The 20,512-nt window shown below is 40.3% G+C and overlaps 1 protein-coding gene across 1 annotated transcript in view; it reads right to left on the bottom strand.

Annotated features, from left to right (window-relative positions):
* Window positions 1-4,018: 4,018 nt before the first annotated feature.
* Window positions 4,019-20,512, bottom strand: part of nectin1b (nectin cell adhesion molecule 1b) — a 76,958-nt gene continuing 60,464 nt past the window's right edge. The window contains exon 6 of the mRNA XM_010770228.1: window positions 4,019-8,013. Within this exon, the coding sequence (XP_010768530.1) occupies window positions 7,508-8,013 (506 nt within the window). The 3' untranslated portion in view covers window positions 4,019-7,507. The remainder of the gene's footprint in view (window positions 8,014-20,512) is intronic.

Raw genomic sequence — 20,512 nt, forward strand, 5'->3', positions numbered from 1 at the left:
GCCCACCAGATTATCATCTAAACACTGAAGATCTTTTTTTTTTACCGCCTTTGATTCAGTTCTTCTTTTCTCTGGAGTGATATAAAAGCGGACTGTGCTCTTTATTTTAAGATCCCAAGGATGGTACATCACTGTGGAGACTTTAGGGGTGAAACATTTCTTGGACCTGGGTTAAGTTCCTGCAAGAGGTTCCTGAAGAATTCCTTTCGCAATAATTTGACAGATGTGAGGTCACAGTGTCCTTCATAATGTAACACGTTTATCCTTCAGTCCATGATGTGTGTGCAACATATGGAGAAATTCATAGGATTGCTGAGATATCACAGACACGAGAATGGAACCGACAGATAAACGGACAGGCTGATGGATAAACAATCCAAATAAAAAGTGTGATAGAGAAGACAAATGCCTTGTGTGTATCATTTAAAGGTCCCCTAAATGGATAACTACTACACTGTTATACTGTTTTTCATCAATATATTATAGTTCTTAGTTATATACAAAACATGACTCTGAAGTGTTTGGCTCGAAATACCAAACAGATCGTGCTTTGCAGCATCCCATAAGCCCTGCAGCATCCCATAAGCCCTGTTTCAAAAGTGATGATTCTCTGTCTGTTATTTTATAAGGCGCCACTCCCCACGCCCCTCTGAGAGATATTTGGTTAAAAAGAACATAAAGGTGCTCTAGGAGGAGATTCAGGTGATAAGGTGGGCGGGGGTTAGCTTGGTTGGTTACTGGCTAATGGTTACACAAGCCAAAAAAACGTTATGACATCATAAAGTGGCCAAAATCTGATCAGCTCAGGTTTTTATATAAATGGATCAGGACAAAAAATGTGCGAATCTTTTTTCCTGAGACTTTCAGAATCTCTTAAACAGAGGGGACACGTGTTGATGTATGAAAGACATGGAAAAGTGGATTTTGCATAATAGGTGACCTTTAATACATTACATTTCTCGGGCTAAAGTATCAAGTGTACACAGCTGTACTCACAGAGTGTTGTAAAGCATAAACCCAGGCATTGAAAAAGGCCTACATGGATGGCAAATAACTAATGAGATATAATCATGTCAACAACACAGCCAGGTGTCAGAGCAGTGTTTCAACAACACTTGTGATCTACTCATCCATACTGGTGTTTGAACATTCAGTCAGCTGCAACATAACCGAGCAAAAACAGCCCAGTTATGAGAATAAAGGGATGGTTGTAAATGTGAGTTTTTCTGTATATTTTACTGGTTTGGTCATGGCAGGAATATTTTCCCTAATTATGTGTCTTGGGTTTAGGGTGGCGCTCCAAGTGAAACATGTGTCAACTTTAGTCGCGCTAGTTGTTGCCTGAGAGGCAAAATCTGAGAAGGCACGAATAAAAAGGAAAAACGAGATGAAATTTAGAAAATGTAGTTTCAGGACATCTTTGGTCAGACAACCAAAGAAAATACCACAAGTGAGGAGGACAATATCTGCAGCTTAAGTGGGCAAACTCTTCACTGATCATTATCACAGAGCTACAGTTTTTTCTGGAGTAACGTCAAGATTATTAAAAAAATACTGTAACAGTATGGAATAGCTGACAATACCTTTTCCAAGAAAAATGATGAGTCACTCGGCTAAGAAATTAAGTGTCAGGTGACCTCAGTGACAAACAGATACAATGTCCAGCAGTGGCTGAAAACCTAACTATAAAGTACTTTTAGTAGGTTTTGACTTATAACTTGTGACACATGACAGTTGTGTCAAAATACAATACAATCTTGTCATTTAACAAGACACTTTAGAGCACATTAGCATTTATCATATCCCTTAAGTATAGATGTTCTCTTTCAACATATCTTCAGTACATGAGCCTTTGAGACCACTTAAATGTCATTATGAAACATTTGAAACATTTTCCTAAGGGTGTAGCTGATGAAATCTTCATACTTTCAAAGGCTGAAGGCAGTATATTACTGTAACGATACCATGGAAAAGTGTAGTTTTGACATTTCTGCCATTGGATCTTTGAGAATTGTACACACAAGAGTAATAGTGTCATTTACAGTAATACATCTTTATTATGGACAACTTCATGTGACTGTACACATTGAAAACAGAAAGAAAGAGCAAAACCCAACATATTTCTGGAAGCCATGAACAATGATGATCCAAGAAATAATTATGCATTAACACATCATGGGTATTTTTACATTACATGCATGTCTCTGCAGGCTGTGACACATGTTGTTGGGTCTCTTGTGACAAAAACTGAGAGAACGTTTTATGTTGCTTACACAGATGAGTCCACTGAATATGAGTCTTGAATTGAAACAGCAGTCCTGTGAAGAGATCAGATGTCTTATATCAGTATTTAGAGATGTTTACAAACTGGCCTCAAAGCAACAAAGTGCAGCAAAAAGCCAACTTACTGATCAATATGTAAAACTTCCCTCCTGTATCCAGCCTGAAGAAATTGCTAACGCATATACAAAATAGTAATTAACAATTTAATCACTGTAGTTTAATGACTTGTGGTACTGGCTTTCCTAAAGTCTTTCATATTGATATATTTTTCTCCACTTCTTAGCTTATCGGTAGCTCAACGGTTCACAGAAGCCAATAGTATCTTGCAACGTAAGCTACCAATCTTTCTTTCCCAAGTTTAGAGAGTTATTGTGGCTTATAAATCAAACTGACTGCTTAACGAAAATTGAATGCTAATGTGTTTCACCAAAAAGTGTGAAGGAACTGGGGCTGCCTTGTCAGAACTACTGTTCGGCTTCAAATTCAATGCTAGTCTGAAATGATGAGCACCATAAAGTTTAAGAAGTATAATCCAAACATGTGAGCTACACATAAAATCACGGCGGGCACAGCCGTATCACTTTTCACTTGTCCCCACTTCCTTTAATACGGCCCAGCTGTAGTTAGTATTCTGTGAAGTTACGCTGTTACAGCGCTGAATGGAGTAGCATCACTATGAGGTGCTCTTACACATTCGCTTTTGAATTTACGGCCCATGAGAAACATATTTTAAAACAAAAATCTAGCCGTATTTCATCTTAAGAGTACTTTGATAGAGGATATGTACAATTCCACTCGCAGCTCTGTCAGGAGGGGGGGGAAACTGATGGCCATGCATGTTAAAAGCCTATGCGCCATCAAAGCCCCTTGGGCTACAAAGGGCTCTTTTAGCAAATGGATGGCAGCAGCTGCAAACTCTGGGCTGTTCTTAATGTGCACGGTGCAGATGTCTGCACTTGAGTCCCACAGTCTGAGACAGATCTGTCTGGCTCTACACTGAGCCTCTCTCATCATATCATTGCAGCTTCATTAAGCGCTGAACTCAATACCAACATCTGCCTGGCGGTTTTTGCTCTCCAATTAAAAGGGAAAAACACTTAAAAGGTACAGTTATAACCACTGGAGACATTTTGCTTTAGATTATATGCATCCTTTTTTATATTAATGTATTAGCCTGACTAAAATGATCATCTTGATACTACACTACTGACCTTTTCTGTGACAAAAGCAGTTTTGTCAACACCTTTAAGAAATTGTGTCTGAATTAAGGAAATTTCCTAACCATGACTGATTGTATTGGCTTTTTAAAAAAATAATTTGATTATTCTCGCACACAGGCTTTAAAAGTAGAGCAAACAATGGAGGGTAGCGTGGATGCATCCCAAGTTGATTTTGATTCTGAAAACTGGAACAGCAATGCAAGTGGAATACGCCACGTGACTCTGTCTCATAGCTGGATAGGAGCAGAGCGACATATGGGTTTATATGTTGGCCTCACAATGTGTTGAATTGTCAAACCAGAGGAACATTTATTTGAAGAACAAACCTTTTTATGTTTTACACTTAAGGCTCACAGAAGGTGATTTCGCTGACAAATAAATCCAAATAAGCACCTGCATGAGGCGACAGGGATACAAGAGCTGCAATTACCAAAATCAATACACAGGGATAATAAATGTGTTGCAGACGTGAACCATATTCGGTACATCTATCAGTGAACTTGGACAGAACATTGTTGACTATTGAACTCATTTAATGCTTAAAACAAATACAAGTTACTTCACTGGGTCATCACAATTGAACAATAGATTTTTTTTTTTCATATTTGTAACACCCTCAGAAATATACATTCACATGGCTGCATACAGACACTTTCTCTCTTCTGATTTTCTTTCAATAACATTACATCGACAAACTGTATGCGTCACCCCTTTTGTATGACAGTGAAGCTGCTAGTGGCATTTTAAAAAAAACGTACCAGAGGAGCATTTCTAGGGTTGGACTTTGGAAATAAGCTATCCATCGACTTCATCTATCCATCACCAAGTCTCTATGTTTGCAGTCAAAATAGGTATATTTTACATGACAGGGTCCCTACGCAGTTGTCCCTAAATAAATCCCAACTATAATCTCAACCGTATGTACAATATTTACAGTGGAATGTTGAACATACTGAATACAAAAAGTAGATTAGGATGGAATGAAGTTACAGTCAGTATTACAAAATAGAAACTCATAACACCCTGACAACATGAAGACAATGTTAACATCTACCAGTATACAGAATGTCCACTCCAAATTGTTTTTCTTTCTCGACCGTTTTAGAAGCAAGTGTGGCAGTGGCTTTCTAATGGATGCAGAAAAAAAAAACTAAAGTTGTGCTTTAAAAGGAGTCGGTCTGATCTCTACTTGGGGCCAAAGTTGCTTTTTTAAAATTGGATTTCAATCTTTTTTCACTAGATTTCATGTTTCAATTGTTGTGCTTTGAAAAGTCAGCGATATGTGACAAAGTTTGATCTCTTTAGGGTCTTTATTGATAGAGAAAAAGTGCTGTGTTACCGTGAAGCAATCATTAAACGTTAAAAGGGCTTCTAAGAGATGAATTGATTTTGAGATCAAGACACATTGTTAGTATCAAATTGGAGCTCGGGGGGGAATAACATCCCCACTATACTAACTACAATTCACTGCAAGTTAAGAACGATCATTTGTCTGATTTTAAGAGGTTTGCAGTCTGTGTCATATTTCAATATTACTCTTTATGTTATTCTTCTGCATGAATAACTTAAAACGCTGGAGCAGCATCTGTCTCCTGTCTTTGATAGGCACTGAATGCACAAAAAGATAAAAACGTTTTGTGTCTATTATGCTGTGATATGTCTGTAGAATTTAAAAGAAGAAGTTTCAGCAAAGCCTTTCACCTTTTATCAAGTGAACGATAAAATAAAGGCAACATAATTGGGACTTGCTTTTGCGCTTGGAAGGCAGCAACCCAGACGCTGTTGTTTAGTTCTCTCGCTAAAACCTGTAAACCACCATGTATGTTCTCAATCTCTAGTGGATACACCGAACAAAAACAAAAATAAGGCAGTAGAAAATGAATCTTAACTGAAATCAACAGGCTTTTGATAAGACCTTTTATATCCCATTTTTGTAATGTTAATTTTGTGTTGAAAATACAATAGAAATTGAGGCTCATGATTTAACATGCTCATCTAAAAAAGTACAGTAGACAAGCATGGACTGTAGAACATTCACATCTCCAGCGATCTGCTCCCAGGGAGATGTTCTTTTTTCATCTTTATTTATATATTTTTTTTTAGTATTTAACTGCAATATTGTTCCTGGGTACCCATACCTTTTTTGTTAACGACAGCACTGACAAAGTGTCGTCTTTCGAGCTGCGAATGAGGACAAACACACTGGATTTTATACCGAAACAAAATTTCAAACGTACGCACATCCACTCCAACACAAAACATGCATAAAATAAGGCTTAATAACGTATTTATATTGTTCAGAGCGAGTCAGATCTGATGCCCATATCCACCGATTTACTCCTTTGCATCGGTTTTATCGGATATTTCACATTGAACTTTTTTTTTGTTCCAAGGAAATGCATTTTGCACTCCATCTGGCACTTATTAACAGTGATTTAAAAAAAGCCAGATACAGCCTTCTGACAGCCCTATTGGCAGATTCAGATGATTAAGAAAAGGACAACCATTCACTCATTTAAAATCCCCCATACAGAATTTCATTTTAGAAAGAAAACAAATAAACAGATGGAAAATAAACCCAATGAAAGCAGCAGGTGACTTTTTATACTCCAGCATGGCCACCATTCATTTTTCAATTCCCTTTACATGATAAATGCTCTCTCAAAGTCACAAATGTAAGCATCTGTTGACATTTCTCTCCTATCTGTGTCCTTTGTGTCCATGGACATCTCCTCATGCTGTTGGTGTAAGGGCTTCAGCCAATTCTTTCAGCACACAGTCACATATTATAAGGAGAGGCAGAGTCATATTTGGGAAATTCCTCAGACACTTTTCTCTGACATCCATTTGATAAAAGAAGGGTTAGAACAACACAATTATGACAACTCAACATAGAAAAAAAAACAGACATTTCATTATAGTGGTAAGATCAAGAGCTCGTCAACCTGTTAAAGTCAAGTGACAATCATGATATTTCAGAGCATTATTGAAGGTGTTTTTATGACTCCGAGACTCACCAAACCTTATTTGGACGTGGTTGTGATGCACCAATGAAAAGTAGACATTTTTGCAGCCCTTCTCTCTGCTGTACTCTTATTCACTGATGTGGAAACATTCTTAGCGTTATTAAAATTTAAGGGGAAAATTATTGAAAATACTCAATTTGTATCTGCCACATGGCTCAGTAGGCCGATTCCCTCTCAGTTAAGTTAAACCAAGCCTATACACACAGGGGGGAGCAAGAAATACTAAGCATGTCTTTGGAACACAGCACATAACACATCTGCTGTAAATGCTGTACAAACATGAGTTTCATGGACGCTAACCCCAGTGAGAAACAGAAATGACACAGGTGCTGTATGGCGTTTTTTTTGTTTTTCTCTGAAACATTTGACCACACAATTACAAACACATAGAACTCCACCTGTAATTATGTCGAACATATAACTCTCATATCTCTGCTCACTTAAAAATTATAGAAAAAGACTTTATAAAAATAACAAAAACGGCAATGGCAATAAAAAAACAGAAATAAATCCGCACATCCAGTGTAGGACTTTCACAAGTGTGCTCAGCAAAACCTCAACCTGCAGTCTCTTTTAATACATGTAATACATTTATAACATGGAAAAAATACACAAAAAGAATATTACACCAGTATTAATCAACCAATCACCTGTCTGGACTCGTACTCAAGTCCGTTTACATACCTTAGTTTGTACTCTTTGCCCATTCACCTGATGGAACTGATACCAATGCTGTCATAATGAGAAGTTGATGTTTTGCTAGCACTTTAAATAGACGCTTGATTTTCTAATTGAGATTAGTTTGGATGGGGTCTGAATGGGGGGGGGGGCGAGTCAAGGGGAGGGTACCCTAGGCCTTGAGGATAGTGGGCTGTGTAGGGGGCAGCTTGACGAATGGGAGGGTGGGGTGGTGATGGAGGTGAAGGGTGCAGTGGAATGCAGGTGAGGGGGACCAAAGGGTTTGGTTGTAGCATGCCACTAAACATACCACTCTTTCTTAGAAATGACAGAGCCGTCGGTTTGAGAGATCATATCATCGGCTATCTCAGGTTCACGATCATACTGGAAATTCAGAGTCCGCTCATCATAATCTCGGCTCTCCCCTTCGTCCACAGTGAAATAGGGCCTCTTCAGGTCCTCTTGCTCTGGGTCAAAATCGGGCACGCTCGCCTCAAACCCAGCGGGGCCGCTGATCTGGGCGGGTTTCTTCTCGTCGTCTGAGTCGTCCGGGTACTGGAGGTTCTTGGGGATCGGAGGGTGTGCGGGCAGACCGCCGGCCTTGCTGTACCCGTTACCGAACACGTGTTTCTTAGTGCTGTAGTCTCCTTTGAAGGTGCGCTGGCGGCGGCGCAGGAATACGAAGAGCAGTGTGGCCGCCACCCCCAACAGGGCGACTCCCGCCACAGCACACCCGATGACGGCGCCTACATTGTGCTGGCTCGTCTTGACGTCAGGGAGCCTGGTTGGCGGGTTGTTAGGGAGTTCTGGGTAGGAAAAGACAGATGGAAGGGAGTGTGTCAGTGCTCTGGTGGGAGGAGGTGCATTTGTGCAGGTGCAGATTTTTTTTTTTATGAAGTAAGGGAGACAAGGACGGAAAAGCAAAGGGAAAAGGAAGGACCCCCGGCGCCATGACAACCCCCCAAATCCAAAAGGAGGCCTCACCGAGTGTGGCAAGGCTCCGTCGGTAACAGGCACATGCAGTGTTAGAGATGAAATAAAGAGCCAGTTCAAACAGAGAGTAAACAGCTGAAGAGATAAAAGTGGATGAAGTTTGTCAACATGCATCAACCATAGTTTCTTCTCTTCTCTTTGAAGGTGGAAGAAAATGAAACCATTTAATAAAAAAACTGAGGATTAATTCACAAGTATTTTCAGTTAATACATTTAGCTTAGTCGGTTAGTAGTACATAGAACGATATATTTTAGTACAGTCCAGCATGAAAGAGTGCATCATGACATATAAGCATCTTCATCATCACTGTAGCAGTAATGAAATGGAAGAACACTTGCAGAGATGATTATTAGTAGCCAAGCATACACAGCCATGATGCAGCAAGAGAGCTGATAAACATGAAGCTCCTGCAGTCAGGCAGCAGAGCAGACAGCACAGAAAAATATACATTATTCAGTAAAGAGAAAAGTATCAAATGAGTCAAAGACGTGCTCTTATAAAGACAACAGAGTGACTATGAATAATTGCCTGCAAGAGACAAACAATACCCAAGATGCAAGAGAGTAACAGCTAAGATTTAGCCTTGCAAATTCAAAAAGAGACATTGTTTTAAATTCAGAACTGGCAGCGTCATACCATATCTGGAGCTAAACTGAAACATTACATTCATTCCACCATTTTAGAGCCTCCTCACGGGAAGGGAACAACGTTCACAACAAGCACAGCTGTAGCTTACAGTGAATCAAAGCGCTGAAAGCTATGTCCCTTACATACGCATCTTCACTTAACAAATATAAAAATGCAGAGCTCTTTGAAGCACAGACAAAAAATACGTCTTTATGAAACGTAATCAAAGCCTCGAGGCGCACAGGTAGCGCTTGTCTAAACCTGCACAGCATAGGCACATTTAACTTCAAGTCCTCAAGAGTGAGCTGGAAAAGACACAACAAAAAGAAGATACTGAAGAAATGGTGTGGGAGAGGACTGAAGACAAAGGAGATGGAAACAGCGAGGAAGAAAGGAGGGAGAGCCCAGCTCACGCAGGGCAAACTACAGACTTGGTATGCAACAAGGCATGACACAGTCAGATGAGATAAAGAGGAGATACTGCCATGATGCTATTTTTGCCTTCTGTTGTACCGGTTTATTACCATCCTGTTATGACACATAATCTAGTAAGCATATATTATCTATGTTCATCAGATGAAAAAAATATGGATCAGATCAAACAGGTTCTGCAATTCTCAGAAGGCAGATTTGACTGACAAAGACATCATGTTCATTCTTGATCCACCATAACTTACATTTACATTAATAAACATCATCATGTCACAGCCTAAAATGTAACACATCTTAGAAAATGTGCATACTGTATTCGTGTTCTTATACAATTCGATGTACGCTATATAGAAACGTATGGCATTAAATCTAAGTATAAGTATTCATGTGTGAGTATAAGTGTGTGTTTAAGATTATGGAGTTTCTATATTTAAAAAAGCGATTGAAATAATATAAACATACAACTGCAAATCTAAGACAAAATGTAACCTGAACAAAGAAACACTTCAAAAACATTTGTTCATCATTTCTGAAAGAATAGCAAGTTCATACAAAAAATATTCCTAATTATTCTTGTTACAGTTGGTAGGCAAGCAGCTTTTTTAGTATACAAATGTGCCAATTCAAAAAGGAATAGCGTGTGTTTTTTTTTACCAATCACACAAAAATGTTTGACACATTTTCCTTTGTTTTGGGCAACCAGTGCCTTCATTGTAGAGACAGGCTTAAAACGGGTAGACTGAGGGAATGAAACAAATGGCCCCGAGCCGGATTCAGACCGGGGTCCATTGCTTGGCGACCAAGCCACAGTACATGGACCGCCAGCTCAACCAACTGAGCTAGACAGCGTTCCACTTGAGACAATTTTGTGTAGGATTTATTTTCATCCGTAGCATTATCCAGGTTTTTAGTTGCTTATCAATTAAGTTTCTTAAAGATAAGAATCATTGATTCTTAAAACGCATCGATCATCTTCCCATTCCTAAACTGCACAAATGATTTACGAAGATGGCAATATGTAAAGACAACAAACGTCAGACAGCACGTTTTCCTCAGTATGGCCCGAATCAAGAAACTGTTTAATATAGTCAATTATGGTTCGGTGATGTGGAAATGTCTTTCTGGGATTGGAAACTAATCATAAGTGATGCAGAATGAAAGGTTTGTGTTGATCAATCTTAAACGTTCCTTAGAGATATACAACTCTCTCTGCTGCCTTGCAGAAAGTCTTATATAGTTGAATCAGAGCATTACGGCAAAAACAACCAGCCAATCTGAAAAGCTCTGCTACTCATCAAGCACAACCAAAAAGACAAATTCCCTTATAAGCAGAGAATGATTTTTTAAATGACTGCCCTTATTGGTTAGATCAAAACCATTATACTCAATTAGAACTGCTTTTAAGTGGAAAAGATTAATCTCTGCATAACTCTGGAAGAAAGGGATGGACTTGGGCGAAGATGAGAGAAGCTTTGGAGCCGTCCCCTCTCCTTTAATTACAATGGCACCCTATCAGTCCAAAGGAGCGACGACCTCCCGAACACAGACACTCTCCTCGGTTGCTCTTCCTCGGCCCCCTCTCTCCCAGGGCCGGCAGCAAAGCTCTCCAATTTCTAAAGCGGTGCCGGGCACAGTCTCAAATATCAGCTCAGGTTTTAATCTCACTACCTAATGGGATTATTCAGACAGAGGCCTTCATTACACACATGAATGAGAGAGCAGGGCCAGGTCACCCCTGCTCGAGAACACATCCTTCCAGCAAGCTCAAAGACGGGGTGAAAATCTAGAGGATGACAGAGAGAAAAAAATATTCTCCCATAATCCTCTCCTCTACCAGCAACTGCCTTCTAATGCTAGGCTATGTCTTCCCTCTCATCGGTAATTAGGCAGCTTCCTGTCTTTACATTTCTATAGTTGCCTCGAAATGGACTACTTAGAGGTGCGAAACACAAGGCGGGATCATAAAAACTACAGAACAGAGGCAGTAAAAGAAGATGCAGTGAGCATTCAAAGGTGCTCCCCATCACCTCCATTTCTATAAAGGATCAGGTGACAGCACCTCCTGACACCGATATTTCAAAGAATGTGCATGTCAAAGCTAATAAGAATGAGTTATAGTCCATACAAAATACAGACATGAAAGCAGATGTAAACATGCAGGTATTTGAATGACTCTTTGACCATCTCACCCACCTCCAAGGAGGTCTCGGAAGATGCAGGAATTTAGAAATGGAGCCATTAAGACGTGTTGCTAAAGGAATATCATGGAGGATAGAATGTTCAGGTGGCTCTACCTCTGTATTGGAGGTACTTGAAAAGCAGAAGAAAGAAGCTAAGAAACGCCACGAAGCGCTCATCAGACCACTTCAGTGCAGTGAAGGAACATGCTGATTTTGTTTTGCAACTCAAAGAGGTGTATTGGCGATGAAGAGTGCCTGTTCTCACGGCGTTATCCGGCTCACGTCTGCTATGTACTTATCCATCGGCAAGGTCACATAGCAACCTCCCATTCAGCCTCCTTGGCCTTGTATGAGAGAAGATAAGGAAGTATTTATCAATTTCACCAGCGCTGTGCCTTTGTTACTACGTACATACTATGATAATGTGAAATAAAAGTAGCTATGGTCCGAACTTTACAGAAACGCTAATAACATAACACATTTTGAAATGGTTGGAGTACGTAGAAGGGAAGAGGCGTTCCACCAGCACGCCATCGCTCCAGGCAACACCTGCCAACACGTAGATAAAAAATACCTCAAAGCAGCACAACAGCAGCCCTGATACTGTTCCAGGCAACAACAGGCAGTGTCTATTAAAACCACGCAGAAAAAACGCAGATAGGAGGGTAACCTTGAGTTGCTATGACTAAAATGTACTATTGAGATTAATAGATGCCAGGATGTGCTATGAAAGACTATAATTCAATCCAAAAGCATGATAGATGTATACAGGTAATGAACAACATGAAATACTGAGGCCGTTTAGGTGCTGCAACCATGCTGTTTTGTCTTGCATTAATCATACTATTTTGAACACTCACATTTAACTTGATCGAGTGGATGATTTACAACCCCGGACCATTTTCATTGACAAAATCTGTTTCCTTTGCATTCTGATAAGTGCTCTCACTCTGACTCATTTGTGTAAAACAGGAGGGAGTCTTTAAGAGAAACACATGGTAAACAAAATGATGCACACTCTGGATCTTGCCAGATTTGTGGCTTCAGAAAACAACACACATTCAGAGCAGGGTTTTGTAATTCTAATGTAGGATAGAGCACAAAACAAGCCAGCAGCACACTGTTCATAGGGGGCTTTAAAAAGGGAGAGAAACGGTATCCCAACTCTGTCCTGCAGGTACTGTTCCTGGGTGTGCTCCAGTCATGTCTGCACATGAAGAAAAGGAGTACTAAACAGGTACAAACATTCCTGAGTCTGAGAGTAATCACTCGGACAAGGTGTTATGACAGAGAGACTGAGAGAATGGGAGAGGATTTCAAAGGGCTGCGCAGGGAGTGGTGTTTAAATACGAGTAAATGAGGAACACGCCGCAGATAACAGAAGATGAAAAGAAAACAGAGGGCTACTCTAAGAGTTTGACGAGTGGCAACAAGGAGGAAAAAGGAAGATGGGGCGAGTGCCTCTGAGAGGCGGAGGAGTAACAACAGCAAATAAAGAATGGCGTACTGAGTGAGGAAGGAAGGGGACAAACGGGGAAGACGCATTTATTCAGTGGTTTCAACGATCCTCATTACTCCCTTGTCTGAATTTGCCAGTGGTTGTGAAGTCATGGAAATGTAATGCTGCCACAACGAATAAAAGCTCATCACTGACAAGAATTTAATATGCTGCCGGGAAGCAGAGGACAAGGCAAAGCTCTTTTTCACCCCATCACACACACGCCTTCCAATATCTGCCATTTATTCCCATTTGTACATATATATTTTTCTATCACTGATAGGCATGAGCTTGCCTCACTGGAAGCTCAATGCCATAACAACTTCAGATTAGTAATTCAAATGTGATTCCCCACAAACCAGTCAAAGGATGGCAGGCATGGGATGTGCTGAAGGAGATAACGCATCAAAATGCTCGTGACATCATCTTTGGTGGGTTGCGAACATGCAACGACTTGCAGGACAATCCAGTCGGAGAAACAGGAAACGCTTCATGTTTTCATCTCTTTAAAGCAGAAGCAGCCATCTCTGACTTTTTTATTTATTTGGTGACTAAGGATTCTCAACTTTGACAATGTTTGTGTTACCCTTTCGGTAGTTTATAGGGATAAGCATGACTAAGATCACAAACAAATGTATTCAACACCGCTACTGTGGCTTAAGATACTGAAACATACTTGTTTCCTTTAGGAAAGTATGTTTGTGCCCTTTCTGGTGCACATTAATATTGTCATTCTATCCTAACAAACACTCAACACAAATTAGCTTTTAATGAGCAATGAATATTAAAACGATTAAACACCAATGCTCTTTTGCAGAAAAGGCACCATTATGAATCCATCTCTATATTTCCCTGCTAGCCTTTATGTGGCTTCAGTGCTAAGTATTGTAAGGACACCTTATTGGGTCATCAAACATGCAGTAAACAAATCTGCATGTTAGAACGCGTTAAGCCAGCTGAGGTTGGGCCATGTTTGTTCCCTGCACCACCCTCTGTTGGTTTTTTTCCTTGTCGTTTTTTTTCAATCTCCTTGTTGTTATTTTGGAGCTGTGTGTGTAATGAGTGAATCACTACACAGCAGCTCTGGAGCCAGTGGTCAGACCCTGGGACAGCGTCTGACCTACTTCATCAGGCTGTAAGGGAGGCGTGACAGATCCAACACCACATGGGTGGACGGTGAGGAATCGGAGGAGGGAGGAGGAAGAGAAGCAGAGCTGGGCCGAAGGGTCCTAGCCAATCCCCCTGCTCCATCTGTCTGCCACATCCCTCTCCTCTGCATATCCTCCGGAGAGCAGAAACAGCAAGCCATGCAGAAACAAATGTTAAGATAAATCACTACGATCTCAACTGCTCTGCTCTCCCATGCTCTCCCCTTGTGACATTTCCATTTCACTCTCACAGCCGGGATATCTCTTCTCCTCAACAAAAAAATAAAAAGTGGCCCCCTTTACACAGTAAGCATCCCCCTCCTCCATTTTATGCAAAATGAGCTGCAGCCACAATATCTTCCCCCTCAGTGCTCTCACTGGCAGAGCAAAACACAGCGGAGGCTTTATGGGGCGGCCTATAGTGCGCAAGCACGGGAGCGGCTCTTGCTAATGTCTCATTTGGATAATGAGGTGTATTCTTGGCAGGATCTGAGCAGAAAGCAGTCCCTCCTGTAGAGAGGATGTCGGGGGCTACGCAGTCCCTCTATCAGCCTGCAGACCTGAAATCCATCATGGTTTGTAGATGCTGGATCAGATGGTTCAAGGGTGATGAGAAGTTAGAATTACGAGCATTGGACCGAGACACTGGAACTGAACTGCCAGCATGCATGTACTTGAAGTGAGGGTGCAATGATATACAAGATATACGCGTGTGGCCTTTGAATCTATGAATAATGCACAAAAGCGACACTGCAATGTGCTCCAGCTATAGCAGCAATTGAGACAGATTCCACCATGACAGGCGGAGACAAACACATTTCACATTGCTGGAGGAGCCTGTGCAGATCTGACATCATAATGTCTCTTGTCTCTGTCAGAGGAAAGAAAGGAGACAAATGGCGGTGTGGAGCAGCTCTGCTGTTAGATGTCAGTAATATATGGTGCGATACTTGTTTTATTCAAGGATGTTCCCGTCGCGGTTTCACGAGTTTTATCACGCGAAGCAATCACCTTGGTCACGGTGACAGACAGAGCTACAAGTCTGTTTTGCAGCTGATAAAAGTGAACCATGCCATCAACAACCAATGTTATTTACAGTTTGCTAGTTTCTTTTTAAAGCCACTAACTGCAGTTTTGTATTGCTTTTGGTGTTTGGCAGCCCCGGTGGACCAGATGAAGCTTAGAGTATTACAACGGTAGACTTCTTGTCACAGAGTCTCTCTTCAAAAATCATGAAAATGTATTTCTTGTAGAAACAAGACAGTTAGGAACTAAACTTTAGAGAATGTCTATATTTGAGGCAAGGGGACACCATTTCGGCACTTTAAACATTCTGCTTTCTGGTTGATGTCCAAGTTCTATTGACCAATTGCATTTTAGCAGGCTTCTGTTGAAGGCAGGTTAACAGTCAGTTTGGGGAACAAAATGGCAGACATTATTGGGAAAAATGCAATCCCAGCAGCCATAGGATATTATCTGACTAGCGTAATATTAGCTTGTCAACTGGCCACTCAAACAGGCAAGTTGTATACTTTATTGTCTCTCAAATTCAAATCCGTTCTTGCATCTTATGCTTCTATTGGAATTGAAATAATCAGCAGCCCAAAGGAATAAATTCAAGTGAAATTAGTAAACACGTTTAAAAAAAGACTATGTGTGTCAAGGAATAATTTGCCCTGCATGTCCTGCTTCGCCCTCTGATGCAGATGCCCCAACAGGCAGCCGCTATCTCCCTTAAGGAGAGGCTGCCCTAGCATTTTGTTGTTGTTACCAGTTTATGACCGGGCAACTCTCGGTCAGAGATAGTTATTGTTGTGGGACACCTGGAACACATCCTTCTCGGGGTTTAGATTACCCTGAGCCATAAGCGACAACAAATGTGATTCAGTGTCCTCAGCTGTTTAGTCTATCTATTGAAGAATGTTGATTATTACACTCTGAACTGGTTAAAACTTCGAACTACAGAAGGGTGCTTCAGAATTGATTTGGCATCTCAACCGTGTGGCCAGATCGTGGCCCGTGATATGTCTTGTGATTTCTTCGGCCGAAGCTCCAAATAAACCATCAGTGTTTGCCATCAAAGCTCCAGCTCTCCTCGTGTCTCTCGGAGTCCTGTTTCCATTTTGCTTCAGAAGTTTCCCCCACAATGTGTAAAACATTTCACTACCACTGTGTATCACTGTCTTTAACACTGACCTTTACATACTCACACCTTTACAACAATTCTAGTTCCTGTTTGCTTTGGAGTCCATTTCTGGAATCGAAATTATTCCCCAAAAATCCAATCCACTGAAGCATGTCCTTCTGTCACATGGATCTAGTTATTTATTTATAAATCCATTGGACTGCCTATGCTTTATTCATTTCATTTTCACTGTGTGGTCCCTCTCAACTTCATTTTCTAACACAGGTTCATGCAAGCGTGAACAGATCTCGGCACCGGTGCTTACAGGAGGATCCATCCTCACACTTTCCAGCTAAATTGATGAGAATGCTCTCACTCCATCCAGCTTAACCCGAGTGGTAAAGCCCTATAGCAAAGCTGACTGCACCTCTGCTCTCTAAAGCAACTCTGCGCCACAGCCTCGACAAAAGGGGATGAAACTTAGCACTGCTGGGCGGTAAGTGGAATGGCTGAAAGGATCACATACTGGCTGACCCCGAGCTGATTTGATATTATCCTTCACAGCTGATCCTACTAATGTGGCGAGAATTATGCATTGTCTTTGACTCACTCCGGCCCCAACTCGCAAAGATTAGCGCTGTTGTGTGGAATAGTCAAGGTTAAAAAATATCTTATCAAGTTCAAAAGATTATTCAAGTCAGTAAACAAATTAATTCTGCGGTCAATGTGCTGCTCCACTGAGAGGAATGTTCCCACAAGTCACATAGCTGTTGAGAGAAAAGAAACACACATCCTCTTTCTCAGGGGTGATAATTACATAATTGCAAGGCCATCCTGACAAAACCGCCATTCATCATTATGAGCTGGAAAAGATGGCAGCTTGGAACTGTATCGAGAGTGATGGTGGGAAAGCTGATTATCTTAATGAAAGACTGATTTGAGTCTCTTAAGTTGGGGAGGCTCTTTGAGGTTAAACTGCATTATTCAGCTCTTTTCCTGCGGCTTTGTCAGCTGCAATATTTAAATGTTTTCCTATCAGGCGGGTTGAAAAGCTGCTAAGAATCAATCGTCAAAAATATCTTTCATTGTGAGGCTGTTTAATCATCTACATTTTTTAACATGGCCTCTCATGCCTGTTAGTAATTAGCTGATTAATCAGACCTGACGATTTCCTTCAGATTTCCTCTTTCACCTCTTTTTTACCTGAGAGCGAGGATTGATTAAAACAGGAGTGGCTCATTAGATTCAGACAAGCGACACCATATCTGCAGAACACATGTCCTTGGAGTAGCCGTCTTCGCCCATGTGCCTCACCGTAGGCAATGCCATTTCCCCCGCAAACACTATCCCCAAACTAATTGAAACAAGGTGCTCCGTGGCCCCGCTATCTGCCGAGGTGACAGTTATGCGGCTCCCACAAATCTCTCCGTGAAAACTGAGGAGCTTGATTAAAATGTGCCTTCTTTAAGTGCTCCATCAGTGCTGTTTCCAACCGTGAGGAAATAGCTTTTCTGTGATACAAACAAGTTGTCACGGATATTTTATCTTCGTGACACTGGAAGCATGCGGTTGCCTCCCCTGGCAGGTGTATATTGCCGTGTCAATCTAAAAATCTACTTCAAAATGAAAATAAAAAGCTTTGCTGCCAATCCCATGCATTATACAGCTAGTAGTAGTGCATTGGGATACATCTAGGTCTCTATAGTGACAACACTGTGTGATAGTGGCATAAAGTGCTTGATAGATGTTGTCATTGCTCAGATACGGTTTAGCGAAGATTTATTGACGGTAGAAACACTCTGGATGGCCTCTTAGTCCAAAAACATTGCAATGTGCTATAACAAGGAAATGAAATACTCATGCTTGGCACTAGTCTAGAAATGTTCAGCTCTGGTCGCTCTGCTGAGCATGTCCTGCAGCTAACGGCTTGGTCACCTTCCCTTTCTGCAAAGGGAGAACACTTAGCTAGCATTACTGAGGCCCCCTGGTGCAGCCTTGAACAGCAGCCAGCAGTGGGCTCTCTCACCTGCCACGTCTCAGCCAGGCCTGTCTCAGGCTGTAGGGAGGCACAAAGTTGCTCTTTGAAGTTAATGAAGCATCAGCATACTTCTTTAACTCCACCACCGGGTCATTAAGCTCAGCCAATGTCAAGACTGCATAGAAGACTTCAAAAAGAATTAGAAGGAAACGCCGTGCCCATCCTCAAGTTCACCTCTAAGACTCTTTTATGTCTTCATAACGGATGCAGTGTCTAACATTACATTCACAGAAATGTCTTCTAAAAAGGGACATTTCTTACATCCTTGAAACGTAATGATGTTCTTTGATAGTGCGGGAGATTATGCTGACAAGCTTGCTCAAGACGGGCTAGCATTTCACAATATCAGCAGAGATCACATGCGCCGACCCACTGTAATGTATCCATGTTGGACCTGCATGAGACGCAGGGACAGCTCGGCCCCTGTTTGAACATGCTGCTTCTGCACTCTGCAACCTTAACCATACTAATGTTTGACAGTTTACTCTATCTGTTTGTGACCAGTGATTTGACTGGGTGCCATGTTGAACTGTGTTTCACGAGGGTTGCTCCTCTCCCTTTGACTTGTCACTGTTACTATGGGAACTGGCAAAAATATATTTTTTTAAGGCTTGTATGGGACCTTTAGGGGATGTTCTCTAAAAAAAATCTTGACTTTTGCCAATCTAACAACATAGAATCTCACTTGCAGCTAGCATCCAGCCAGTTTGTTATACAGACAGATGTTTTATTTTAAAGCAAAGGTTCTTAGGCTACATTTGAAAGATTTCAGCACAGCATGGTAAGTATCAGTGCTCTGCAGTGCTCTGTGAATTAGAGTGGGAAACATTTAATGTGATATTAAATCTCTCTATTTTATGCTGTACTAATAGTTAATTAAAGACAATATGTTGCACATCTCTTTCAAGATTTCAAGATTTTCTAAGGTTTATTGACATATCATATACACAACTATGGTGTAGTTACTGTATGCAATGAATGAAAAACTTGGGTCGCAGGTTCATCAACAGTGCAGCGTCATGAAAGACATCTATCAATATGTGTGTATACCTCCACCATTAATTCATTAGTCATATTCTGCACATTTCTTATACTATCTACATACATAAGAGTATAACTCATATGTATAATATCAGTTAAAATAAGTGCTTCAACATAGTTAACATTGCAGGAAAGCAATATATTAGATGGTACTTTGTCAGGCTTAATATTTATCTGTAGATAGATACCCTCAAAGCTTTTTTCTTATTTAAAAGAAGACCTTAATCTAAAGTATTATTTAATGTTTGAATAAAGGTTAATTCGTTTTTCTGTTTTGCACATCCTCCTATTAATATCTTTGTACATCCTGCACTAAACTGTGTTATTGTAGAGATCACTTACAGTATCTTCTTGATATTTTATATTTATATCATTGACCTTCTACTTTCCCCCTATGAAAGTATGTACTCTTAATATTTTTTTCATCAAATATAACACATAAAAACAATAATTCAATAACGTGCTTTAACCACTAGGCGGTGCACACAAGGTACACACAGCCATAATAACTTTTTATTATTAGTGTAGGACATTTATGTATGAATAACTATGGAAGCCCATTTCCGCCACTTGAAAAAAATAAAATCCTCATGAAAAGTCATAATTATGAGATAAAAAAGTCGAAATTATGAGATAAAAAGTCATAATAATGAGATAAAAAGTCATAATTATGAGATAAAAAGTCATAATAATGAGATAAAAAGTCATAATTATGAGATAAAAAGTCATAATGAGATAAAAAGTCATAATAATCAGATAAAAAGTCATAGTTATGAGATAAAAAGTCATAATAATGAGATAAAAAGTCATAATGAGATAAAAAGTCATAATAATGAGATAAAAAGTCATAGTTATGAGATAAGAAAGTCGAAATAATGAGATAAAAAGTCATAATTATGAGATAAGAAAGTCATAATTATGTAATTATGAGATAAGAAAGTCGAAATAATGAGATAAAAAGTCATAATTATGAGATAAAAAGTCATAGTTATGAGATAAGAAAGTCGAAATAATGAGATAAAAAGTCATAGTTATGAGATAAGAAAGTCATAATTATGTAATTATGAGATAAGAAAGTCGAAATAATGAGATAAGAAGTGCGCATGCGCTACAGTGGCGATGTCTTCAAAGGTCCCTTCATCACCTTGCTGCTCTCCACCATGCAAACGGCATCTAGTCCTAAATAAGTTAACTATTACAGGTGACTTTTGTAAATGTTAGA

This window comes from Notothenia coriiceps, unplaced genomic scaffold (assembly GCF_000735185.1).
Source record: "Notothenia coriiceps isolate Sejong01 unplaced genomic scaffold, NC01 NC01_scaffold00008607, whole genome shotgun sequence".
Lineage (NCBI taxonomy): Eukaryota > Metazoa > Chordata > Actinopteri > Perciformes > Nototheniidae > Notothenia > Notothenia coriiceps.